Source organism: Euprymna scolopes, chromosome 43 (genome assembly GCF_053919585.1).
Source record: "Euprymna scolopes isolate OS-2025 chromosome 43, ASM5391958v1, whole genome shotgun sequence".
Classification (NCBI taxonomy): domain Eukaryota; kingdom Metazoa; phylum Mollusca; class Cephalopoda; order Sepiida; family Sepiolidae; genus Euprymna; species Euprymna scolopes.
Genome location: NC_136524.1, coordinates 63,300,709 through 63,323,285, shown reverse-complemented (window position 1 = coordinate 63,323,285; position 22,577 = coordinate 63,300,709). Strand labels below are relative to the sequence as shown.

The following is a 22,577-nucleotide window of genomic DNA, read 5'->3' as shown; positions in this document are numbered from 1 at the left end:
CCCATTGAAACTGTCAACTTGAGTATAAATGTTTCCCTTGAAGTTAATAAAATGTATTTCAGTGGTGCAAATTAATAGTGGCATTTTATATATGTTTATTGGTTTTGTACCATAGTTTTGTAAATATTAATAGTTGTAGTTAATTTATAAAAGAGTTAATAATAATTTAAAAAAAATGGATAAATTCACAAAATGTTTCTTAAAATAGAATATTCATTCGTTTTCAAGAGAGGTAATTGAAATTAAAATTATTAGATTTTCAAAACTACCTCAAATTTATCTTCAAGATATGTAATGTAAGTTATACAATGAAAAAGAATACCTAGAGAGCCAGATTAGTAACCGTTGGGCGGTGGTTAGTTTTTGATCGTATCTTTACAAAGGTGTTGGTTTAAATTGTATTTTTTTCTCTGAAATGTAATTCAAATTTACGTTTTAACATCTATGAAGTTACATTTTATTGAATGCGTTTTATGAGTCACGACTATTTTATTGCTATTAATTGTTGACTAGTATGTCTAAACCACTTTAAAAACATTTTTTTTTACTTCTATTTACCTCAAACAAAGCGTCTTGCCACTGAAGCATAAAAGGCTACTCTGATAGAGGCCAGATTTATAGGGGAAGCAAGATATTTGTTTACATTACATTTATATTTCTGCATGTTGGTACTGTCGGAAGTGGGACAGAGGGTGAATTCCAAAGACAAGTAGTTTGAGGAAAGATTCTATTAGAGCAGAAAGTCGAGGATAAGGCTCAATAAAATGAATTAGATTGTGAGATAAATGATGGATATCACCAGAGGATTTTTTTATGCCAATGAGTCACCATTTATCAAGGCTAAAAGCCAGTCGAGGATAAGGGTTAATAAAATGGATTGTAAGAAGAATGATGAATACTAAGAGAGGATTGAGAATGATGATGAATGGAATAAACACAATTTGATGACTTATAAAAATGATATATGACAAATATCTGCTGATATTGGACTTGAAGACGACCATGTTGTAATCTGCAGAGAAGCATTCCTGTGCTAATGCATTCCACAGATGTGAACACAAGGAGTGGAGTGGAATTATAGGTCGTTTAAGAGATAATCAGGTTACATGTACAATAAGTGCAAGACAAGTTTAGCCTTAGGCACAAATAGAGAGCAATGGAAATTGCAGATACTGGTTGTAGTTAGTCGGGTGTTTTCCAGGAATGCTTTTAAGAGGGGGGTTAGAGTGAAGCTCAGTCGAGCACCTGCCATGAAACCACTATAGATTATAGATCAGCTCATAACGTCTTTTCTTTGAGGAAGAGCTAGCAAGGAGGAGAAAAAGGACATCACCCACTAGATTTCGAAGTCTGTTTTATTTCAAATTATTTAAAGAAATCAGCGATGAAATATTGTGAAATCTCTGCAATATGTTAACAAATTCCATATTTTCTTTGGCTTTTATGGATATGCCAGAGAACTCAGATGTGAAGAAAGTATGATTCTGGATGGTGAAGCCATTGAAATCGTTCAGAAGTTTAATAGATGATAGCATTGGAGCCGAGAGAAGAGCATGGAATTAATGTGATTACAAGAGTTAGGAGGGGATGAAGTAAGTTCAGAGAATTTCTGCCATTACTAACCAGCAGAGTGTTACCACTGTTGATCAAAGGGAAAGTCAGGCATGTGTAAACAGTGTGATGTATGAAAGTGAAACCTAGCCTGTAAGAGTTGAGGACATGCGTAGCATGAAGAGAAAAGATACAAGAATGATATGATAGATGTGTAATATAAGTCTTAAAGACGGGATTTATTCTAATGACCCCTTTAAGATAAAATCTGGACAGTATAGGGAGATGTATAATAAACAAGGGACTTCAATGGTGCGATAATGTTGAAAGAATGTATGAAAACTCTTGAGTTAGGTGTAAAACATTTATTCTAATGACCCCTTAAGATAAAATCTGGACAGTATAGGGAGATGTATAATAAACAAGGGACTTCAATGGTGCGATAATGTTGAAAGAATGTATGAAAACTCTTTAGTTAGGTGTAAAACATTTATTCTAATGACCTCTTAAGATAAAATCTGGATAGTATAGGGAGATGTGTACAAAACAAGGGACTTCAATGGTGCGATAATGTTGAAAGAATGTAGGTATAAACTGTTGATTTAACAATGTCAGTTTATAGAGATAGGCCAAGGAAAAGAGGAAAGGTAATAAGAATGGACTTGAGAGCAAAAGGGATAAATAAAGACCTGGCCAGAGATAGGTTAGTTTGGGAGTCAATTTCTAAAAGCCAGCATGTAAAAAATATGATGATAATGAGATGGGAAATTCTTGAATATATCTCAGAAATAAGGGAAATGCATGTTTATGGATCATGAAGTCATTCCATACATCTGCCTATCGTCAGGTTGTAGGGACGTTGCAATGGAAAATTGCGTAAGGAGAAATGTTTGTAAATGGCTAATTATAACACCTTATAAATGCTAGTTTCGCTTAAGGCCTGCAAGGAATCAGAATGATGTAGATAGCCAATCAATTTAGGCACATCATACATGAATATTCTATATATTTATTTCCATAAACTGTTCTACGTTAGATGATGACAATGCATATTTTCCTTCCTTTATTAAATGGCTGACAGAGATTACCTGGCATTGCCCAGGTATCATGTATATCTAACATTAAAGAAATGCAGAAATACTAAGGCTGTCATAACACAGCGTACAGTAAATGATGATTGACATGTCGGTTAAATATAGAGAGCAAAAACTAATTAATAAATAATAGATGACATGTGACCTGTGGATTAATGTTGGTATATTGTATCAGGTATCACAAACCAGCTAGTTCAGTATGTTAGAATGAGTAAAGATATTACAATTCCTTTAAATTTCAAGTTGTAATATCTAATTTATTTTTGGGATTTATTTCGATAAAATTTGGATGTAAACAAAATTTAATCTTTTCTCTGTATAAATGTACTAGCCTGTGGGCCTGGCGTTACCTGGGTGTTTTGAGCAAAAATAAAGTGGTAGTAGGCAGGCAGACTCAAACCCATATTGCGAAGGAGGGAAAGAACGTGAAAAAAAATAGTAACATCTTTGCTGATGCGCCCATCGCCAAACCAGAATTGACATAGGTATAAATTAAGGCTAGACAATCGAAAAGAGGGGAAGACTTTCGAAAATGTCAGCGAAAAAGCTCTCTCGGAGAAAGCAGGCCACTCGTCAATATTGTTAGCTTAATATAGGGTTTTATGTTGTTTCACAAAAAAAGTTAAGGTTGAAAACTTTAATGAATTAAATTTTTGCTCTATTATTAAATCGTGCTTACGTGCTTTACATGTTCAAATCTAATTCTTTTTTATTACTGATTTACTGTTTAAATAAAAATACCCACTTTCATATGGATCATATTATGCAGACTCAGTGTATTAACTGTTGAAATTATATGACCAGTGAAAGTTATGTTTCACTGTCATATTTGTTTTCAAATGATAATGAGAATTTTCTTAATGTTTAGACTGGCTTGATCTAATCATTGCTTCCATTATGATCACTTTTCATTTATTACATGACATCACATCATTTGTAAGGATTTTTCACTTGATCAATGCACTTTTAGTTATACACTATGAAAATTGACTTCTTGAACACTGATACACAAAAGAATAAATTTTCTAAATTTCAGCAAATTTTGATCAATTATAATTTGGTGAAAAATTGAGCTACTCAAATAAATTTAGTAGCATGTTTTGAAAAAATCTATGTGCCTGCATTATTTTTTTGGTACTTGTCATAATGTGGAATCTAGTGCCATCTTCCAACACTTACACAAAAAACATCCCTGCCTTCCCTCGAATTTCACAGAAATTTTGGTTAACAACGCAAAAATACTACACCGCGAAATGAATGTAAAAAAGCTTAAAATCCTTGAAGCTATTAATAGCAAAATGCAAAAACTCCTCTTAATCAAATCGCATTTCAAAACAGTACCAACATATTTAAATGCCTTGACTAACTCCTTCCCTCCACACACATGCAACCTGTACCAGCTTCTGATCCCAGAACTGGCACGCTCTCCTCCTTTCCCCATTACACTAACATTCCTCCACTGCTAGAAATCCAAATGTTTGCACTCCAACTACTATATAAAAACTTCCCACAATTCCTCGCACAGCCTAATACAAACTTTCCTGATGATGCGTAGACGCCTACATGAAAGGTAAAACCGTGGACACATTGAAAATGCTTGGCCCATATGCATGTGTATGTATATATATATATATATATATATATATATATATACACACACACACACACATGTTGGTATATATACAGATGATATGTAGGCATATATATGTATGGATATATATGTTTGTATATATAAACAATCCCTGGAAAACCAAGCTGTAACAAAATACAGATAGCAGCCATAAAGGGAACAGAACCTATCTATTCTTAAAAGAGGCCCCGTGTTTTGACAAGCTTCTGGGTTTGACCTTTACTCCTGATCTGAAATGGAACACGTACATCAAGTCTGTTGCCAAGGTTGCTGGAAAAATGGTGGCATCCTTCTACCGCTCCAGAAGATATCTCACTACTGATGCAATTCTCTATCTATATAAAAGCCAAGTACGTCCAAGGATGGAATACTGTTGCCATATCTGGGCAGGAGCTGCTAAAAACAGCCTATCCTGCCTTGACAGAGTACAAAATAGACTTCGTGGCTTAGTGGGGGATGCTCTTTTCTCTACCCTGCAACCTCTCTCCCACAGAAGAGACATTACGAGCCTATCCTTGTTTTATCGTTATTTCCATGGTAGGTGCTCGTCTGAACTCCAATCTCTGGTCCCCCCTCGCCAATCTTTCACGAAAAAAATCCGTCTAGCTGAATCCACTGAAAAATTTCCCCCACTCTATATCTGTGCCTAAATCAAAACGCGGATTCCATGAACAAAGCTTCTTTCTTAAAACTGCACGCCTGTGGAACTCTGTTCCGTCTGTCTGCTTCCCTCCGGACTACAACTTGGATGTCTTCAAGTCCAATGTTAACAAATTCCTAATGAACCGCCCCCTTAATTAAACACTTCATCAAATCTTCACACTAACGTAATGTACTTGCAATAACCCTTATCCCTGAGTGGCTTCCGGGCCTTGATAAGTAGTGATCACTGTGTAAAAAAAAAAAAAAAGCCCTTGGATATAAATTTAAATCATAACAGAATCAAGTGTTAGCTCCAGGAGGGAGACCCTTGATCTCTTGAAACTTACTGAAGTTAAATAAAAAATGATTTCATATACATGAATACATATATATATATGTCTATGTTTGTATATATACATATGATATTTGTGTATGTATATATGTTTGTATATATACATGCAAAATATATGCATGTATATATGTTTATATACGTACATATATACATATATATATATGCATGCATGTGTGTGTGTATATATATATATATGTGTGTGTTTGTATACATATAAATGCATATGTGTGTGGGTTTATATATATATATATATATATATATATATATATATATATGAATAATGTTTTTAGATATAGATTTCAAAATATGTTAATACATGATATATATGCATATATGTGATTGCATATATACATGATATGTACATATATTTATGTCTATATGCTTATATACGTTACTGGCATAAATACACTTATTTTGCATTGGCAAAAGTGTATTTGTTCTGATGGTACTTTTTTTGATCAGTAAATTTTGTTTGAGCTGAGATATGTTTATCTGAATTTAAAAGTTAAAAACTGTAAGAACTTTCTTGTCAACCTGATACTATTATTATGGTTGATTAACATTCTTAGCTAAATTACTACTCCAACCAAATATGAAATTCTACTTTTTAAGTGATTAAAAAACTTGACAGGAAGAAACAAACAAAAACAATCTATTATGAGTTTGTGTCTGTGTCTATTTATTATATGTTTGTGTTGGTGCCGGAAGTTAATTTTAAACAATATGTAAAACTGATTGAATTCACAACTGGGCTAATAAATATGCACACCGATTTGACTGCAGGGCTGATGCTTGGATCCAACATCCCACTTCCGATTTTCACACGAGCAAATGTAGCCATGTCCGAGAACTGTTTACACATTCCTCTCCTTTTCTGAAGAAGAGATACATTCTCGAAATTTTTGAGAAATTCCTATGTCTACCATCATGTGCAACACATTATGTTTGAAAATATATGTGTAATTGAAAATTATTGAAATTCCTTCAATATTGTCATCATTATTTATTTTACTATATAGACTGTTCCATAATCTGCATTGTTATAGCCCTCAAACACAGTGCTTTCACACTTCGCACAGTGCTTCAAGCAAGCTATTAGGTTGGTGCAAAATTAATGTCATTTTTGACGTTTAACTTAAAAAATCATAACTCCTTTAATAATAAACTTTATTAATCAAAATAAAAACCATTAAAGTTGACACATTTTTTTCAACGAGAAACAAGTTTATTTATCCCATTAGCATAGAAATCTGGAAGCGATGAAGTCATTGAAGGCCGATTCGGCATCCTCTCTGCTTTTGGAGCATTTTTCGTGCAGGAAGTTATCGAGATGCTTGAAAAAATGATAATCGGTGGGCAAGAGGTCCGCCCAGATTCAAGAAGCTGTGATGAATAAGATTGGCTGCAGACCACCAAACAGTCACCATAACATGTTTTGGTGCAATGTCGGCTTCAGGAAGTGTTGTGGAGCTTCTCCGGCATCCAACTACTGTGCTGAATGTCGCCAGTTGTCATAGAGGACCCACTTCTCATCACATGTCACAATCCGCTCGAGAAATGGGTCGTTTTTGTTGTGCAAAAGGAGTGTAGAAAACACCTCAAAACAACGATTTTTTTGATTACCGTTCAATTCCTGTAGCATCCATTTATCCAAATTTTGACTTCCCTATTTGCTTTAAATGTTGAGTGGTTGACCGCGAGTTCAACAGCAACTTCTCGTGTGGTTTTGCGAGGGTCGGCTTCAATTAAGGCTTTTAAATGTTTGTTATTAACCGCAGTTGGCTGACTATAACCGTCTTCAACTTCGAGGCTCCCGTCACCATTGAAAAATTTCTTGAACCACCATTGTGCCCCACGTTCATTAGTGGTTCCTGAACCAAACGCATCATTGATATTATGAGCTGTCTCTGCAGCTTTTAGGCCTAGTTTGAACTAGAACAAGAAAATCGTGTGGATTTTAATTTTGTCTATGCTGTTGAAAAGCCTGAAAAAAAAAATGAATGAAGAGATTTAGAACAGTAACGAATAATACGATTCGATAGACCAAAAAATGCACTTCAAAATGATATATAACATGGCTATATATGTTAATGAATTAATTCAGAAATCATATATAAAACGTATCTGAAAAAACAATATTGTTTTTGCACCAACCGAATACAAAATCCTCTTCATATATATAAAACACAGAGAACCTATGTCAAGTAACTAACAGAGGACTAACAGTGCACCTTGATCTATGATTATTATATGTATGTCTGTATGTATACATAGTTTATGCATGTATATAATAAATATAAAATTATGATTATTATATATGTGTATGTGTATATACATAATTTATGTATGTACTAGAAGAGGGGGGGGGGCGCCCGGCTTTGCCCGGCTGTAAAATACGTTTAAATATGGTATTTTAATTTGTCCAGATTTTGTATATATTATTATAGGGTTGTGACTTCAAAAGTAAAAAAAAAGTATTTGGGTACCATCAGCTAGAATTGAAACCGAAAGCAAAACTGTAGCAATCAAAACTGGTGACGTTATCACTGTACGAACACGACACGCATATGAACTGATTAAAAATAAACTAAGATGAATGTACAAAATGCATAACGATTTTTTTCAATTTCAACCCCTTAAAAACTATTTTAACCAGCTAAAGACCCTTAAAAAAACGGTCCATAAAAAATCCAATCATTTGAGGCTCCTAGTGCCGCTCTGGGATTTTTAGTTTCAGAGAGATAGAGTTTGAAAATATGGAGACAGACAGTTTTATAAATTAGATATAATAAATATAGATTTTTTTATATTTTTCAATTTTTTTCAGGTTTAGTGATAGTAACAGATGCTGTTCCTGCAATGGGACTACCAAAAGGCAAACACACAATTGGACCTCAAGAAGTTGAAATTTTAGATGACAGGGCTGTACTTGCAGGCACAAACACATTATGTGGAAGGTGAGTAAATGTTTACTGCTGCATCATCCTCATCATCAGTACCACCACCGCCACCATTACCATCATTATTATTATAATCATATTCAGTGAAGATTTTTTTTCTCCATGATGCAAGTGTTATTTAAATTGAAATTCATAAGTTTAGAAAGGCAATACAATGCAGATTGAAAAAACAAACAAAAATAAAACAAAAAAATTTATTTAGATATCAAGGCATATAAGAAGGCTACACCAATGGAAGGAACCGGCTGTTATATTGGCATAACCTATGAACAAAAATGGACACATGAAAAGTCTTATTTTTTATTTTTTATTAAAAATTTTTTTTTAAAAACTTTGTATATCAATTTATTTTTCCAGATAATCACAATACAAATCAGTAAATATGAACTTACTGCTTGATATAACTGGGTTAGTGGTGGTCTTAATATTTCGAGAATATCATCTCTTTTTCAAAAGAAAAGGAGTCAAAGAATGCCCTTAAAAAAAACATTGGAATATCATAAAATGGAAATGGATGTGGGAACGGGATAGGTATAAAGCAGAAAAGGGGTTATGCATAGGTTTCTTTATTATCATCACTATTGCTCCAGACATTTTTATATTTATTTAATTTAATTTTTTATTTATTCTTTTTATATATTATCTCTTTTATATAGTTGTTGAATTTTTGTTTAAAATTTTCACTGATGCTATTATCAATTTCAGAATCAGTTTGTGTTTTTTCTTTTCTCATGGTATGGTATCACTAGAAGAGTAACATCTGTGTGACCTTCAGCAGTGATATTTTAAATGTAAAAAAATCAGGAGGAATGCGTGCTCATGAGTGAAATGAATTAGTGAAGATTTTTTATTATTGTGATCCTGAACAAAGCGTTTGTGGAAAAATTGATTTTAAACAAATCTTTATTTTAGAAAATAAATCAGTTGTATTGGCTTTCTAAACTTAAAAATTTGGTCTCAATTGAAAGGAATCGCTCTCATCTTGGGGAAGCATTGTACTTTGACAAGCTTATGGGTCTGACTTCACCTCTGATCTGAAATGGAGCGCATACATCAAATCCGTTGCCAAGATCACCCCAAAAAATGATTGAATCATTATACTGCTCCAGTAAATATCTCACTTCTGATGCAATTCTTTACCTGTATAAGAGCCAAGTACATCCTAGAATTGGAGTACTGTTGCCATATCTAGGCTGGAACTGCTCAGTCCACCCTATCCTGCCTTGATAGTTCAAAACCGGCTTTGAAACCTGATAGGTGATGCCCTTTTCTTTTCCCTGCAACGTCTTCCCCATAGAAGAGACGTTGCTAGCCTGTCTCTTCTCTATTGTCATTTTCATGGAAACTGCTCAACTGAGCTCCAATCTGTAGTCTCACTTTATCAAACTTTCACAAAACACTCGTTTGCTACAGCCACTATTAACTGTATGTGTCACACTTTCTGTCTGTGCCTAAATCTAAACGTAGATTCCATGAACAAAGCTTTTTTGCTAGAACTGTCGACTTGCAGAACTCTGTTCTGCTGGCCTGCTTTCCAGCTGACTACAATATGGTTGTCATCAAGTCCAATGTAAACAATTTTTTTTTCAGAACCGTCCCCTTAAATAATTAAATTATAGAAAATACCAACTACTAACAATTGCTACACTGTTGTCGCAATAACTATGATACACCCATTAACCCTTATCCTCAAGTGGCCTTTGGGCCTTGATAATGTGGTGACCTTTAAAAAAAAATTAATTTGATTTAAGCAATGCTTATATCGTAGAGAAAACTTTTTTTTCACTAACTCTTCTATTTTTCTAGATAAGTTGTTTTTCTCAACTTCCTTTTCCAAATGTTACATTTTCATTCGCATTAATATATGTTCCCATGGCATGTGTCTTTATTACAGTGGATTATTTGTACTCCAGAAAATAAATAATTTGAGGCACAAATAATCCTTATCAATCTATTGCTTTGCTTAAACAGTGTTTTTTTTATTCTGATCTTGACGAAAATGTCATAATGCTCAAAATTTGATTTTAAACAAATAAATGTTTACCTTGAAAAGAAAAATTGGTGTTTATTAGTCTTCTAAACTTTCAATTTAAATCATATTCGGTTTAATGTTTTATTTTTACATGCATGCATATGATGAGCAGTTTTAAGAAATTGATTTCTAAACTAAACTACTTCTGGTCAAGTCTTTATTTATCCCTCTTTCTCTCATATTTTTCCATATCATTTCCACCCATGTTTACCTTGGCTTTCACACTGCTAGCTTACATTGCTACCTTAATTGTTCTACAAAGGTTACCATCCATTTCTTCAATATGACAAATTCCAACAATGTCTGGTGTTTTGCATACATTTTCATTTATTCTCCAGATTTAATCTTCCTCTGAGGTCATCAGATCTAAGTTTGTTATTAAATCTCACATCACACATCTATCATATCATTTTCACATTATTTTTCTCTCTGGAGTACATGTCCTCAACCCTCATTGGTCGCCCTGTTGGTGGGGCATTAGAATATACTGATAGACCCCTGCAGAGAGTAAAAGTCTCTTGATGGGGCCACCTGTTAGTAGTGCGTGGCAATCTGTGATGTCTTGTGATAGAATCTTGGAGGTTGAGGGACTTGGAGGTCAAGGATTATGCACCTTCACCTCCCAATACACCACTTTGGGCTAAATGGGAGGTTGGAGAGACCCGATCTGATCAATTGGCTGGTCAAGTCAAGCTCTATTGATTACTATTAAAAAGCAAAAAATTTGGAAAAAGAAAATACAAAACAGTAATTTCCCTACAAAATATAATAGAATAATTTGACACTCTTACTACAAGTAGAAGATAGGCGCTGGCAAAGAGTCATTGATCAAGAGTAGAATTCAAAACATGGCTGCAAACTAATCACTGATTCACTTAAGCTTTGGGTAGTGAACAAATCTAGTGACAAATACTCAGTTTCTCATTTGATCAAGTACATTGCTTGTGTAGCCTTGACCTGTAAAGACAGTTGGGGTTTCCCCCTTGACAGGTCCCATTATCAGGCTCCAAAGTGGGTGGGGAGCACAAGGAATGAAAAACCAAATTAAACCCATGGAAAAGCAAAATAAAAAAACAAACAAATGAGTCTTGTTAATTCAAAAAATGAGAAAAACATGGTGTTGTAGACTGAAGTCCAACAGTGTCTGGCGCTGTGGAGTGAAGTCCTGCTGAGGCTGGCAGTGTAGTGAGGGTTAGTAGTCTCTGGTAGTTCTGAGGATGTAGGTGCTAATCTGGGCACAAGTTTCTAAGTAAAATTTCTGAATTTTCCATAAGTATATGTAAGAAAAATTCAGTATTGACATAACAAAACAGGTCAGTAAAATGTACAGAAGTTTTGATATGTTGAAAGAACAGAATGGTAAGATAAATGAAGCCTTGGAACTAGAAATGTAGCTATTTTGTTATTCATTTATATATGCTCTGTTATTATATTTAACAAGCATTGAGCTTCTAAGCTAAAAGGATTGGTATACACAAAGGGTGAAATATAATTGAAAAAAACTAGTGTATATATATATGTATATATGATTTAGCTAATGTAGTTTTGGTATAGTCAACAAAATCTGGTAGCAAGAGCCCAAGTTTTGAACTTTGTGATGTGTTAGGTTACCAGTTAGTTTCAACTACTCTCAGGTCCACTCTGTTGAATGCAATAAACTGTCGACTAAGAAAAGAGTCTATTAGGCATATGCACACAATATAATAATTTCTGGCCAGTAAGCATGAAGAGAAATATGAGAATAATACAATGATGTATAATGTGGGTCCTAAAGACATGTTTTAGATTTGATTTCAGAAAATGATTAAATGTAGACAGTATAAGAAAATGTGTGCAGAACAGAAAACTTTGATGGTATGGACACGTTAAAATAATAAATTCTTGATTCAAAACAGTTGAGGTAGCAGATTCAGTTAATAGGGGAAAGCTAAAGAAAATATGGGAGTAAGTAATAAAAATTGATTGGAGGGAAAGAGGGATAAATAAATACCTGGTCTGCCATCCAATGTATACCAGCATATAAAACTGGCATCAAACCGAATATAATAATGATTGTTTCAACCTCATTAAACTCTTTCTGGAGCCATGAAAAAAAAAGTAAAATAGTCAACCATAGTTGAGGGAAACCCAAAGGCTCCTTTTCACTAACTACTATGCCAAGTTGTAGGGAAGATTCTAATTCCTTGTCAGAATTATTCCACTTACCCTGGATCTTTAAATTTTTTTTTATTATACTCATGTTCATGCCAAACAAAGCATATTGCTACTTGGATGTATGAGGCTATTATTTGGGACCGTGCTTACGGAAGATAAACAAGATGTTACGTTTAAACTTCTGTATATCAGTACAGTTAGGGAAGCAGGTAGCAGGAAGGGAATTCCAAAATCTACTTGTTTGAGGGAAAAAATAATTTAGGGACCTCAACAGTAAAGGAGTGTGATTTTGTTGCTATGTGGGTTTGTCGGAGATTTGTACGTTGAGGGGGCACAAGTGCAAAGAGTTCATCAGAACACATTCCATTAAAATATTTGTAAAACAGGCACAGAAATGCAACATTGCGCCAATGGAATAGAGGTCGGAGATTAGTTGACAAAGTGGGACGTATTAGATTGGAGCCTCTTTTTTTGGACTTTATCAATTTTATAATGCTGAGTGTTCAAGCATTAATTACCATTTTTAAATCTTTGGTATGACTAGATCAAGGATTGAACTCTGATCTCACAGCCCATTAGCAAAGACTGTTACTATTATGTTTTCTTTAATTCAAATATAATTAAGATATAAATGAATGAATAAATTTAATTCAGCATATTCGGTTTAATATTCGTTTTACATGTTGGCATGTGTTGGATGGCTTTTAGAAATTAACTTTTGAACTAGCCTATTTCTGGGAAGTCTTTATCTTATCTTTCAAGTTCCTTCATATTTTTTCCTTCCATGTTTTCCTAAACTTTCTACTGTGAACTGAACCTGTTACCTCTGTTCTACATCTACTTCGTTTCCAGGTCTGTGTTGAATGGAATGTATAGCGTGAAATTGCAACCACTATCAATAAATATATTACGATATCACTCACTTCAACATTAAATAAACCGATAATGGTTGATATGCCATATAAAACAACCAAGATCATGTGCTATTATTTGCATCATTGCTGCTATATTTATTCTGAGACAAATGCAAGAAAAGTACTTTGCTGAAAAGAAGAACTTGTATTTTGCTTTGTGGATCTGGAGAAATCTTTTGAAAAATGCTAATAAAGACTGTCTGGTGGGCTTTGTGTAAACTGAGCAAATGAGTGGTTGGTGAAGGTTGGTCAAGCAATCCACAGAAATGATCAAAGTCATGTTAGAATTAACAGCACATTTAGTGACAGCTTTAATGTTAAAGTAAGAATATGTCGCAAATCTATACTGATTTTTTGCTTTTGTTTGTATGCTAGGAGCATTGTCCAGGGAATTTTGTACAGGTTGTCTATGAAAGATGCTGTATGCTGAGGATTTAATTACTTGTCTGTTAAACAATGAAGGCTTACATTAAAGACTTGAGAGAATGCTATGAAAAGTAAAGGTCTCAGAGTAAATATTATCAAGGTTCAAAATGATGACCAGTCGTTATAATGCTGGAAAATTTCCCAAAAGAGGAAAGTTTCACTACTCAGTTTGTGAAAAGAGAGTCAGGTGCAACTTTGTTTTATGATACTAAAGAAGTGCAGTTGAATTACAAGTAGGTTGATTGTGGATAACCAGTTTAATATGCAAGAAGTGTAAGACTGTAATATTAACATTTACACATGCGTTAATATGTAGACACGCGGAACCCAACACATAGCAGAGTATATCGTAAGGAACAGAAAACAAGTAATAACTTAATTTACTTTTTCCCATCGTAGCAGCAACATTTATCTCTGGGTACTTTTTCGAATAAAATGTGACCATACTCTTTCTCTCTAACCTCTGTCCTCTTGAATGCCCTCGCCTGTCTGTGCACACATTCTTTTTATAGTCTTTTTCTTTTTCTCTACGACTTTGGAATTCCATTCCAGGTCACTGCTTCCCCAACTGTACTGACATGCATAAGTTCAAGTGCAACGTGAACCAACATCTCGCTGCCCTAATCCCTACATAGTACCCCAGTAGATGTTTCCCCTGATAGTAGCCCCCTACACCAAAGTGGCAATGTGCCTTGTTTGGGGTGAAAATGTAATAAAAAAACAAAACAAAAAAAAACATCACTTTGCACATAGCTCGGTATTTGCATATGCGTGTCTGTGCTCTGTTACAAGAAAATGGATATGGATTAGAACTTGGATATGAAGAAAGTATATCTGAATAGTGAAGCTACTGAGGTTTTCCATGAGTTTTGTTACATTGAAGTGAAACCTGACCACGGAGGGTTGAATACATGTGCTATATGAAAAGAAATGATATGAAAATTATATTGTTGTATAGCGGGGGATATTTTTAAGATGATGTGGGGTTCATATTAAAAAGAGATGACGGTGTAGTTCATATTGGGCCAATACATATAATGGATGTAATGATAGTGATGAGAGCGAGAGAAGACATTTATGCATATACAGTTCTAGGATGCTTGGGACTTCATATAGACACTGAGTGGAGATGTATACAAGTTCTTAACACAGAGGAGGGGAGATACATAATCTTGTAAGGGTTACACAATGTTCATTACAAATGATTAGCACATTACTTTTTGAGTGTTGAAAGATGACACATGACAACAGTTACAAAAACATAATGATGTTTCTTTATTCATTGGACCGGTCGAATGATGATGACATCAGGAATTCAAATTTGGATCTACATAGTTTACTGTTCTCCCTTCCGCTTCCAAAGGACTGACTCCAACTCAATCCAACTCAACTACTCTCGACTCTACTCTTCTGCTGACTCCCTTGATCTGACTAACTCTAGCTCCTATACTGAGAATCCCCCTTCGTCTATGACATCAGAAGTGTGTTTCCCAAACGTGACCAATTCACGTGGCTATGCATCTTTTTCCAAACACACTATTAACAACAAAAGCTTTCTCAACATATAATTCTAACCTATTTTTTAACAATATATTTTTAATTTGTATTGTTCATTCTTTAGCTGACATTTTTAATATTCAGTTTTGTAAAAGAATGAACAATCAATTCTTTTTACGATATAAACAATATCTAACTATTCTAACCGAATTTAACAATAGACTAAATTCTAACATTCCAATTCCTAACCTTGGTTACAAGGTTCGAGTCTCGGCTTATCCTAATCTCATTTTCACCTATCTAATACTCTTCTTAGTTACATGGAAAGGGGACAGCCTTTCCCTGTAACAGTATGATAGATGTATAATGTGAGTTTTAAAGACAGCCTTAGTTCTAATAACCTTGAAGGAAAATTAAATCTGGACAGCATAGGGAGATGTATATAGAACAGGAGATTTTGTTGGCTTAGTTGTAATGAAAGAATGGATGCGTGTTCTTGAGTAGATGTAGAAAAGTTAAGGTAGCATGGTCAGTTGATAGGGGAAGGCCAAGAAAAACATAGGAGGAAATGATAAGAATGGATTTGAGAGAAACAAGGGTGAATAAAGACTGGGCCAGAGATAGGTTAGTTTAGAAAGCTGTCCAAAGAGTGCTAGCATGTCACATGGGTGCTAAACTGAATATGTTGAGATTTTCACGGTGATATTGTCTTAGCATTTGAGGATATTTGTATTGCCTGTTAAAATTTATATTACCATCTTCACCACCTTAACACCCTTAGTGGAATCAAAACTCCACCATCTCATAATCATCCAACTCACCAGAAATATTTGCTTCTCCCCCCTCTTCTCCACAGTTTATCTATTCTGTGGAACGCTGTTAAAGGGTAAGTGATTATTTCTTTCCTGGTACACTTCCTGCGGTTTGCTATTCTTGTTGGTAAAAAAAGCCCAGATTAATGACATGTAATTGCTTTTAAAAGAGGGGGAATGCACTAGGATTGTTTCCTCAAAACCAGCATCGTGACCCTCTAATATGAACCTTGACCTTTAGGTTACCTACACAGCAGCAAAGAAAAAGGTCCCAGTTATTTTATTGTTTTTATGGGATAGGGTTACAAAATGGTATCACAGACCAAATTGTAAAATGTTTTCAACTTTATTGTAAAATGAAGGTCAAATATTGTAATAAGATCATAGAAAAATATTTTGTTCTGTAAATAAGAAGTTTTTAGTAACAGCAAAGAGTAGTATCTGTTCTGATGCTACAGTTTGGTCAGTGAGAGAAAAATCCACATATAGACTGAGGCAATGATTTTTCTTCCAATTCAGGATGCCCATTTTTGGGGAGCTGGGTTTTCCTACATTGAAAACCGACCTTGTGTCTAATTTGGCCCTTGTTAAGAGTCAAGTATTTAGGAACAGGAAAATTCGGAGGAATATGAATTGCTAGAAGAAAAATTAGGAGATCTATTTTTATGTTTACTTAATTTTACCTTTAGTTTTAATATTCAGGAATGATTAAACATAAAGAAGTTCATAAATTGCTTGCTAAATCATAAATGCTCATTGATGAAAATAAGAATTCAGAGCAACATATATTTCTAGAAGACAAGACAGATAATTACTTAGGTATTTACTTAATTTTATGTTTGAATACCATACAGTATACCGATACTCTATGACTGATTAGGATAGCTTCCAAACATATCAGATATACCTCTGTGTTCCATGTTTAAAAAACAAGTGCCCTCTATAGTATCAGAGCTGAATGACTGGTTAACTGTCAATATAGACCACTTCAAACCCTCCCAGAATACTAGCAAAGACCTATCAGCCAACCGTAGTTTACTCCAGAATGTGCCACTTCCACTGAGCACAGAAATCACTATTTCCATTGCTTTCAATGAAATAGATGTCCTGAAACTAAAGCCACCTTTAGCATTGCCAGTAACCACTGCAAAAATTAGTAAAGAAAATAAATGAGTCATATACTCAGTCTGTCAAGTCTAACACAGCTGAGCAGTAGCTTGGTTCTCATGAGTTTCTGTGAATAACAAACGGTCCTGAATAGAAGCGTGTCCTCTATCCTAACTATCATCAATACACCCAAGGCAATCTGGTCAGCATTTGACAAAACTAAATTCTTTGCTAAGAACTTTGCAGCAAATTCTACCCTTTGTGATCAAGGCCACCTACCTCATGTGACTGAAAACATGCTATGCAACATGCAAATATCTGTACATGATGTTGTCAAGCTTATCAAAACCCTTGATTCCAGTAAAACAATTAGCCCTGATGGCATTCCAGTCATAGAACTCAAAAAGCTTCAACTAGAATTAGCTTCCATACTTACAAAGCTGTCTAAATGTTGCCTTAAGGAGAAATGCTTTCCATCACCTTGGAAAACTTCAATCTGACCTGTATTTAAAAATTCTGGAGGCCAGTCATCTACCTCTCAGTAGAGACCAATCAGTCTCCTGTGTGTCATGAGTAGGTTGCCAGAATTTGTGATATACAGAGAAGTGATCAACCATCTCAATAAAAATAACCTAATCAATGACATGCAATATGGTTTCTGTTCTGCTAGATCTACATCTGATGTGCTAACTATGATATCACACAAGATTTGTGAATCTCTTGATAAGGGCTTCATTTCTAGAGCAATTGCTCTCGACATATCAAAGAATTTGGACAGGGTATGGCATAGAGGTCTACTTCACAAGATTTCCAGTTAGAAAATAGCTGGAAATACCCTCTCAGTTATTAAATCCTTTTTCTTTGATAGGCTTATAAGAGTAGTTCTTGATGGACAGAAATCAGAAGCTCATAGTATCAATGGTGGAGTCCCTCAGAGTTCTATCCTGGACCTAACTCTCTTCCTAATCTTCATCAATGATCTTCCAAATCGTATTTTTAGATCATTCATAGAAATTTATGTAGATGATTCTACTAACATATCAAAGGCTAGCAAAAACCAAAATCTCTCTCTTTTGAGAGAACATGGCGCAATGGGGAAAAAGATGGCTGGCTAATTTTAATGCATCTAAAACCAAGTTTCTCTCTTTCCATCATCACTGCTCTGAGCTCTATCTGACCTCAATTGAAATGAATGGCTCTCGTCTTGTGGAAGCACCATGTTTTGACAAGTTTCTGGGACTGACCTTCACCTTTGATCTGAAACGGAATACATCAAATCAATTGCCAAGATCGTCGGAAAAATGGTTGGATCACTCTACTACTCCAGTAGTTATCTCATTGCTGATGGAATCCTCTATCTATATAAAAGCCATGTACGTCCTAGGATGGAGTAGTGTTGCCACATCAAGGTAGGAGCTGCTTGGAGCAGCCTATCTTGTCTTGACAGGTTTCAAAACCGGTCTTGAAACTTAATAGGTGATGCCATTTTCTCATAGAAGAGACGTTGCTAGCCTGTCTGCTGTATTCTTATGGCAAGTGCTTCTTTGAGCTTCGATCTATGATCCTTCCTTGCCAAACTTATACAAAAAACACTTTTACAAGTATTTTAATGGTGGATGCTTTGACGAACTACAAGCCCTTGTACTCCCTCAACGTAATTACCCCTGACAAACTCAACAAGCAGCTAAGTCCCACCTCTACACAGTAGAGATCCCTAAATGTAAGAAGGCCTTTTACTCTAATAGTTTCTTCCTCAGTACTGCTAGACTCTGGAACTCCCTTCCGGGTTCACGTTTTCCCAACTGTACTGACATGCAGAAGTTCAAGTGTAATGTGAACAGACATCTTGCTGCTCGACTCTCTACATAGTATCCCTGCAACTACTGTCCTCGGTAGTAGCCCCCTACATCAAAAGTACACTGTACCTTGTTAGGGGTGAAAATAGAATCCCTTCTCCCCTAAAAAAAAAAAAACTTGTCTAGCTACAACCACTATCAACAATTTCCCCCACTCTCTATATATCTAAGTATAAACGTGGATTCCATGAACAAAGCTTCTTTCCTAGAACTGCCTACCTGTGGAACTCTGTATTGCTAGTCTGCTTTCTAACTGACTACATAGTTGTACTCCAGTCCAATGTACACAAGTTCCTGTTGAGCCATCCCAGCTATTTTGAACTGCCAACAGCACTTATTTTGCACAATTACAACCCTCATATATAACATCAAATAGTTTTAGGCTTGTGGCCACATGTAGCCATTGTTTCCTTGCAGTGGGTGCGTGCTGGTTATGTCTTCTTATCCCTTGGTCTCTTTGCACCATTTCCATACATGTCCTTGCTACTCGCTTTGACTCTACTCATTTAACTAAATAATATACCATTATATTTTTATGTTTCTTTTTGTTGTGTGTATGTGTTCGTCCATCGAAATGACAAGAACCATCTGATCATCCTATAGGTAAGGTGGTGGGGAGTCATCATCGATGAGTACAGATATGGCTGATAAGTTCAATCTTTGCTTGAAAAGTTCTATTGCAGTGGGAACAGGGAATCATAGCAGATGTTGAGAATTTCAAAACATTGTCCTTCTTATCCTTTCTGCGATTCTCTGCAGCAACCTTTCGGTAACTTTCATATTTGCAGGCACCGTCACGAACAGCGGCCTGCCACTTAGCTCTATCTAAAGCTGTCCACTCCCATGATGACGGATCAACTGTTTTAAAGTATAGCAGTTTTGGAGTACATATATTTGTGAGCCTTTATCCTTCAATGAGTTGTTTTATAAATGGCAACTCCTTAGTAAAGAAAAAAAATGGTTCTTATCACCAAATGTACTTTGCTCTTTTCCTCCTTGTTTTTAAATTTTGTAAAATCTATGTAATTATAAAACTCAAATGACCTTGTAACGAGTGATGTAACCCACTTTCCAGTTTATGACATTCGGTTGCGCATGGATGCATAAACATTAACCCATAACAACATAAACAAAAAAACACAAATCGCTTCTTTTGCAGATTTTGACCTGCGCACTGAAATATTAACGTTATTATATCAAAATTATTATTTAAATGGGAAGAGTGGGGGTGTTTTGCAACTATTCTTTATTACAACTATACTGTCGCTATTTTCTTACAACTAAACAACTTTAACCCGTTGACAAACATAAGAACAATTGTAGTAAACCAAGACTACTACTACTACTACTACTACTCTCTATCCGTCCCTTTTCCTTCCTTCCTTCCTTTTTTTATTTTTTGTTTACATTTCTAGATACAAAATAGTTGTGTTAGAACGGTGAATTTGTTGACACATTTACTAATCTGTTTCAATATTAGTTTAATTTTATTTTATTTATTTAGGTTTTTTTTTGCGTCAGGTTTTATTAATTATTTTTTTTTTAGATTTTAAGTTTCTATAACTTGGTTGAAGGATTCCAATATGGGTTTTCCATTCTTATATTTCTCATCGGTAGGTTCATGTGTGTTTTTGCTGCTAAATGACTTTCGTCAGCGTTCGATTTGTAGGAAAATCATGTTTAATTTTCGATTTTTGAGCGATTATTTGGAAAAATAGGTAACTTTATACGAATAGGGAGGATTTTTTTTTTCATATTTGAGTGATCTGTCCGTGATTTTTCATTTTAATATACTTTCATAGAAATTTTTCTGTTATGTCAAAAAAAAAACTATTCGCTTTACGTCACAAGTGTCACGTTCATACATGAATTCCATAGCTAATATAATATACTGACCCAACGGGTCACAGATACTCTAGTCTTTTATTAATATTGATTATATCTCATAAGCTCCAACAGAACATGCGACTCTTGGACAAAAGACTACAAGACAAACATGTACAGGGTTGGTTTATTCTTGATCTACGTTTTCTCAGATGTATAATATCTACAACTAAAAACTAATTATTCATTTTTTATGGGCCAACTGGACCAGCTTTCGTTAAAGGGGTATGTTTTTCAGCCATTTTATTCATCCATTTTATATGCTAAAGTGAATTAACTCTGATTTTTTTAATCAAAGAGTTACTTCCCTTATTTCCACTCATTATGCCAGGAATCTATACGAAGGAGATTTATCTGTGTATGCTCGTGTGTACTCCCAGAGAGATGAATGGTCTAGATGGAGGATCAAGAGGAGATTAAGACAGAGAGAAGGAAAACAGAGGAAGGGAAAAGAGATAAAGAGATGGATAGAGAGAGGTAAATAGATAGAAGTTTTAATAGGAATATGTTACACTTTTGTCCCGGGCAATGCCAAATAGCCTTACTAGTTAAATAGAAAGTAAACTGAACTCTTGTAACTTTTGCTTCCCCTCTATTTTGCCTTTTAGTTTCCTTTGCATTCCATGAGCAATCTTTCTGACATACTGGTTTCTGTCGATTGTGTTTTAAAGTGGTATGTGGAGATTTCCAATCCTCTCAGAATATTCATCATTGTTCAACTGTTAATCTATCCTTCTCTTTAATCGTTATCTATTCAGGTTTTCTAATAATTAATGACGTATTAGTAAAATAAAAACAAAAACAAACAAGAAAAATCCCACAAAAAAACTTATTCTGTTACACCATTAAGAAATGTATTTTGTTTCGTTTTTCCTTTTTTTAATTTTGTAAAAATCATTTATTGATATTGATTATATCTGTCAGTTTCGATGACACATGTGACTCTTAGACAATCACCCAGAAGAGCTTAAATAATTACCCACTTGCTGTATCAGTCTTTGATAGCTGTTCTCTGACCAAGGTTATTGAGAAATCTGATCATTTTCTGATTCAAATAAAGAAAGCCTGAAATCTCAACAGACAAAAAAAAACAAAACAAAAAAAAACACTAAGAAACTCTATTTATTGTGCAAGTTTGCGTTCCTCAATCATCCATAAAACATGGCACTTAGTGAAAAAAATGTATAAGCGATTGGCATAACAGACTAGTTCTTTGTTATATTATGGTAAACAAAGAGAAAATTGTCATCTCGTCTGTATTGCTATCTTTTAATTAAAAAATTAAATTTATTGAAGTAATTTCGTAAACATGAATACCTGAAGAAGAAACTCTTATTTAGAATGATAAATGTAAACATATAAACAATAACATTTGTTTTTAATATTTATTATTCTTGTAAAGAAAATCCGTGTGGATATGGCTGTCAGTGACAACAATCCGACAAAGTCTGGCATTTTCATGAGATACTGTTGCGATGCTCTGGGCTAGTGATATGATGCTTCAGCCCCCAAACCATGCCTGGCTCATAATTTGATGAAGGCTTTGTTAGAAGCAATGCTACCGTACAGGCAAATGTTTTTGTATAAACATTATATTGTATAAAAAAATAGTGTATTTCCTATTGAAGTTGGATGCTGAGGTTTTCTTGCAAACTCAACTTTCGTA

At 34.6% G+C, this 22,577-nt stretch overlaps 1 protein-coding gene across 3 annotated transcripts in view; it reads left to right on the top strand.

Moving 5' to 3' along the window:
• The window catches only part of LOC145268368 (N-acetylglucosamine-6-phosphate deacetylase-like), a 118,748-nt gene that overhangs the window by 84,694 nt on the left and 11,477 nt on the right, over positions 1 to 22,577 (top strand). For all 3 annotated transcript variants that reach the window (XM_080123916.1, XM_080123918.1, XM_080123917.1), the window contains exon 8: positions 8,097 to 8,226. In XM_080123916.1, the coding sequence (XP_079980042.1) occupies positions 8,097 to 8,226 (130 nt within the window). The remainder of the gene's footprint in view (positions 1 to 8,096; positions 8,227 to 22,577) is intronic.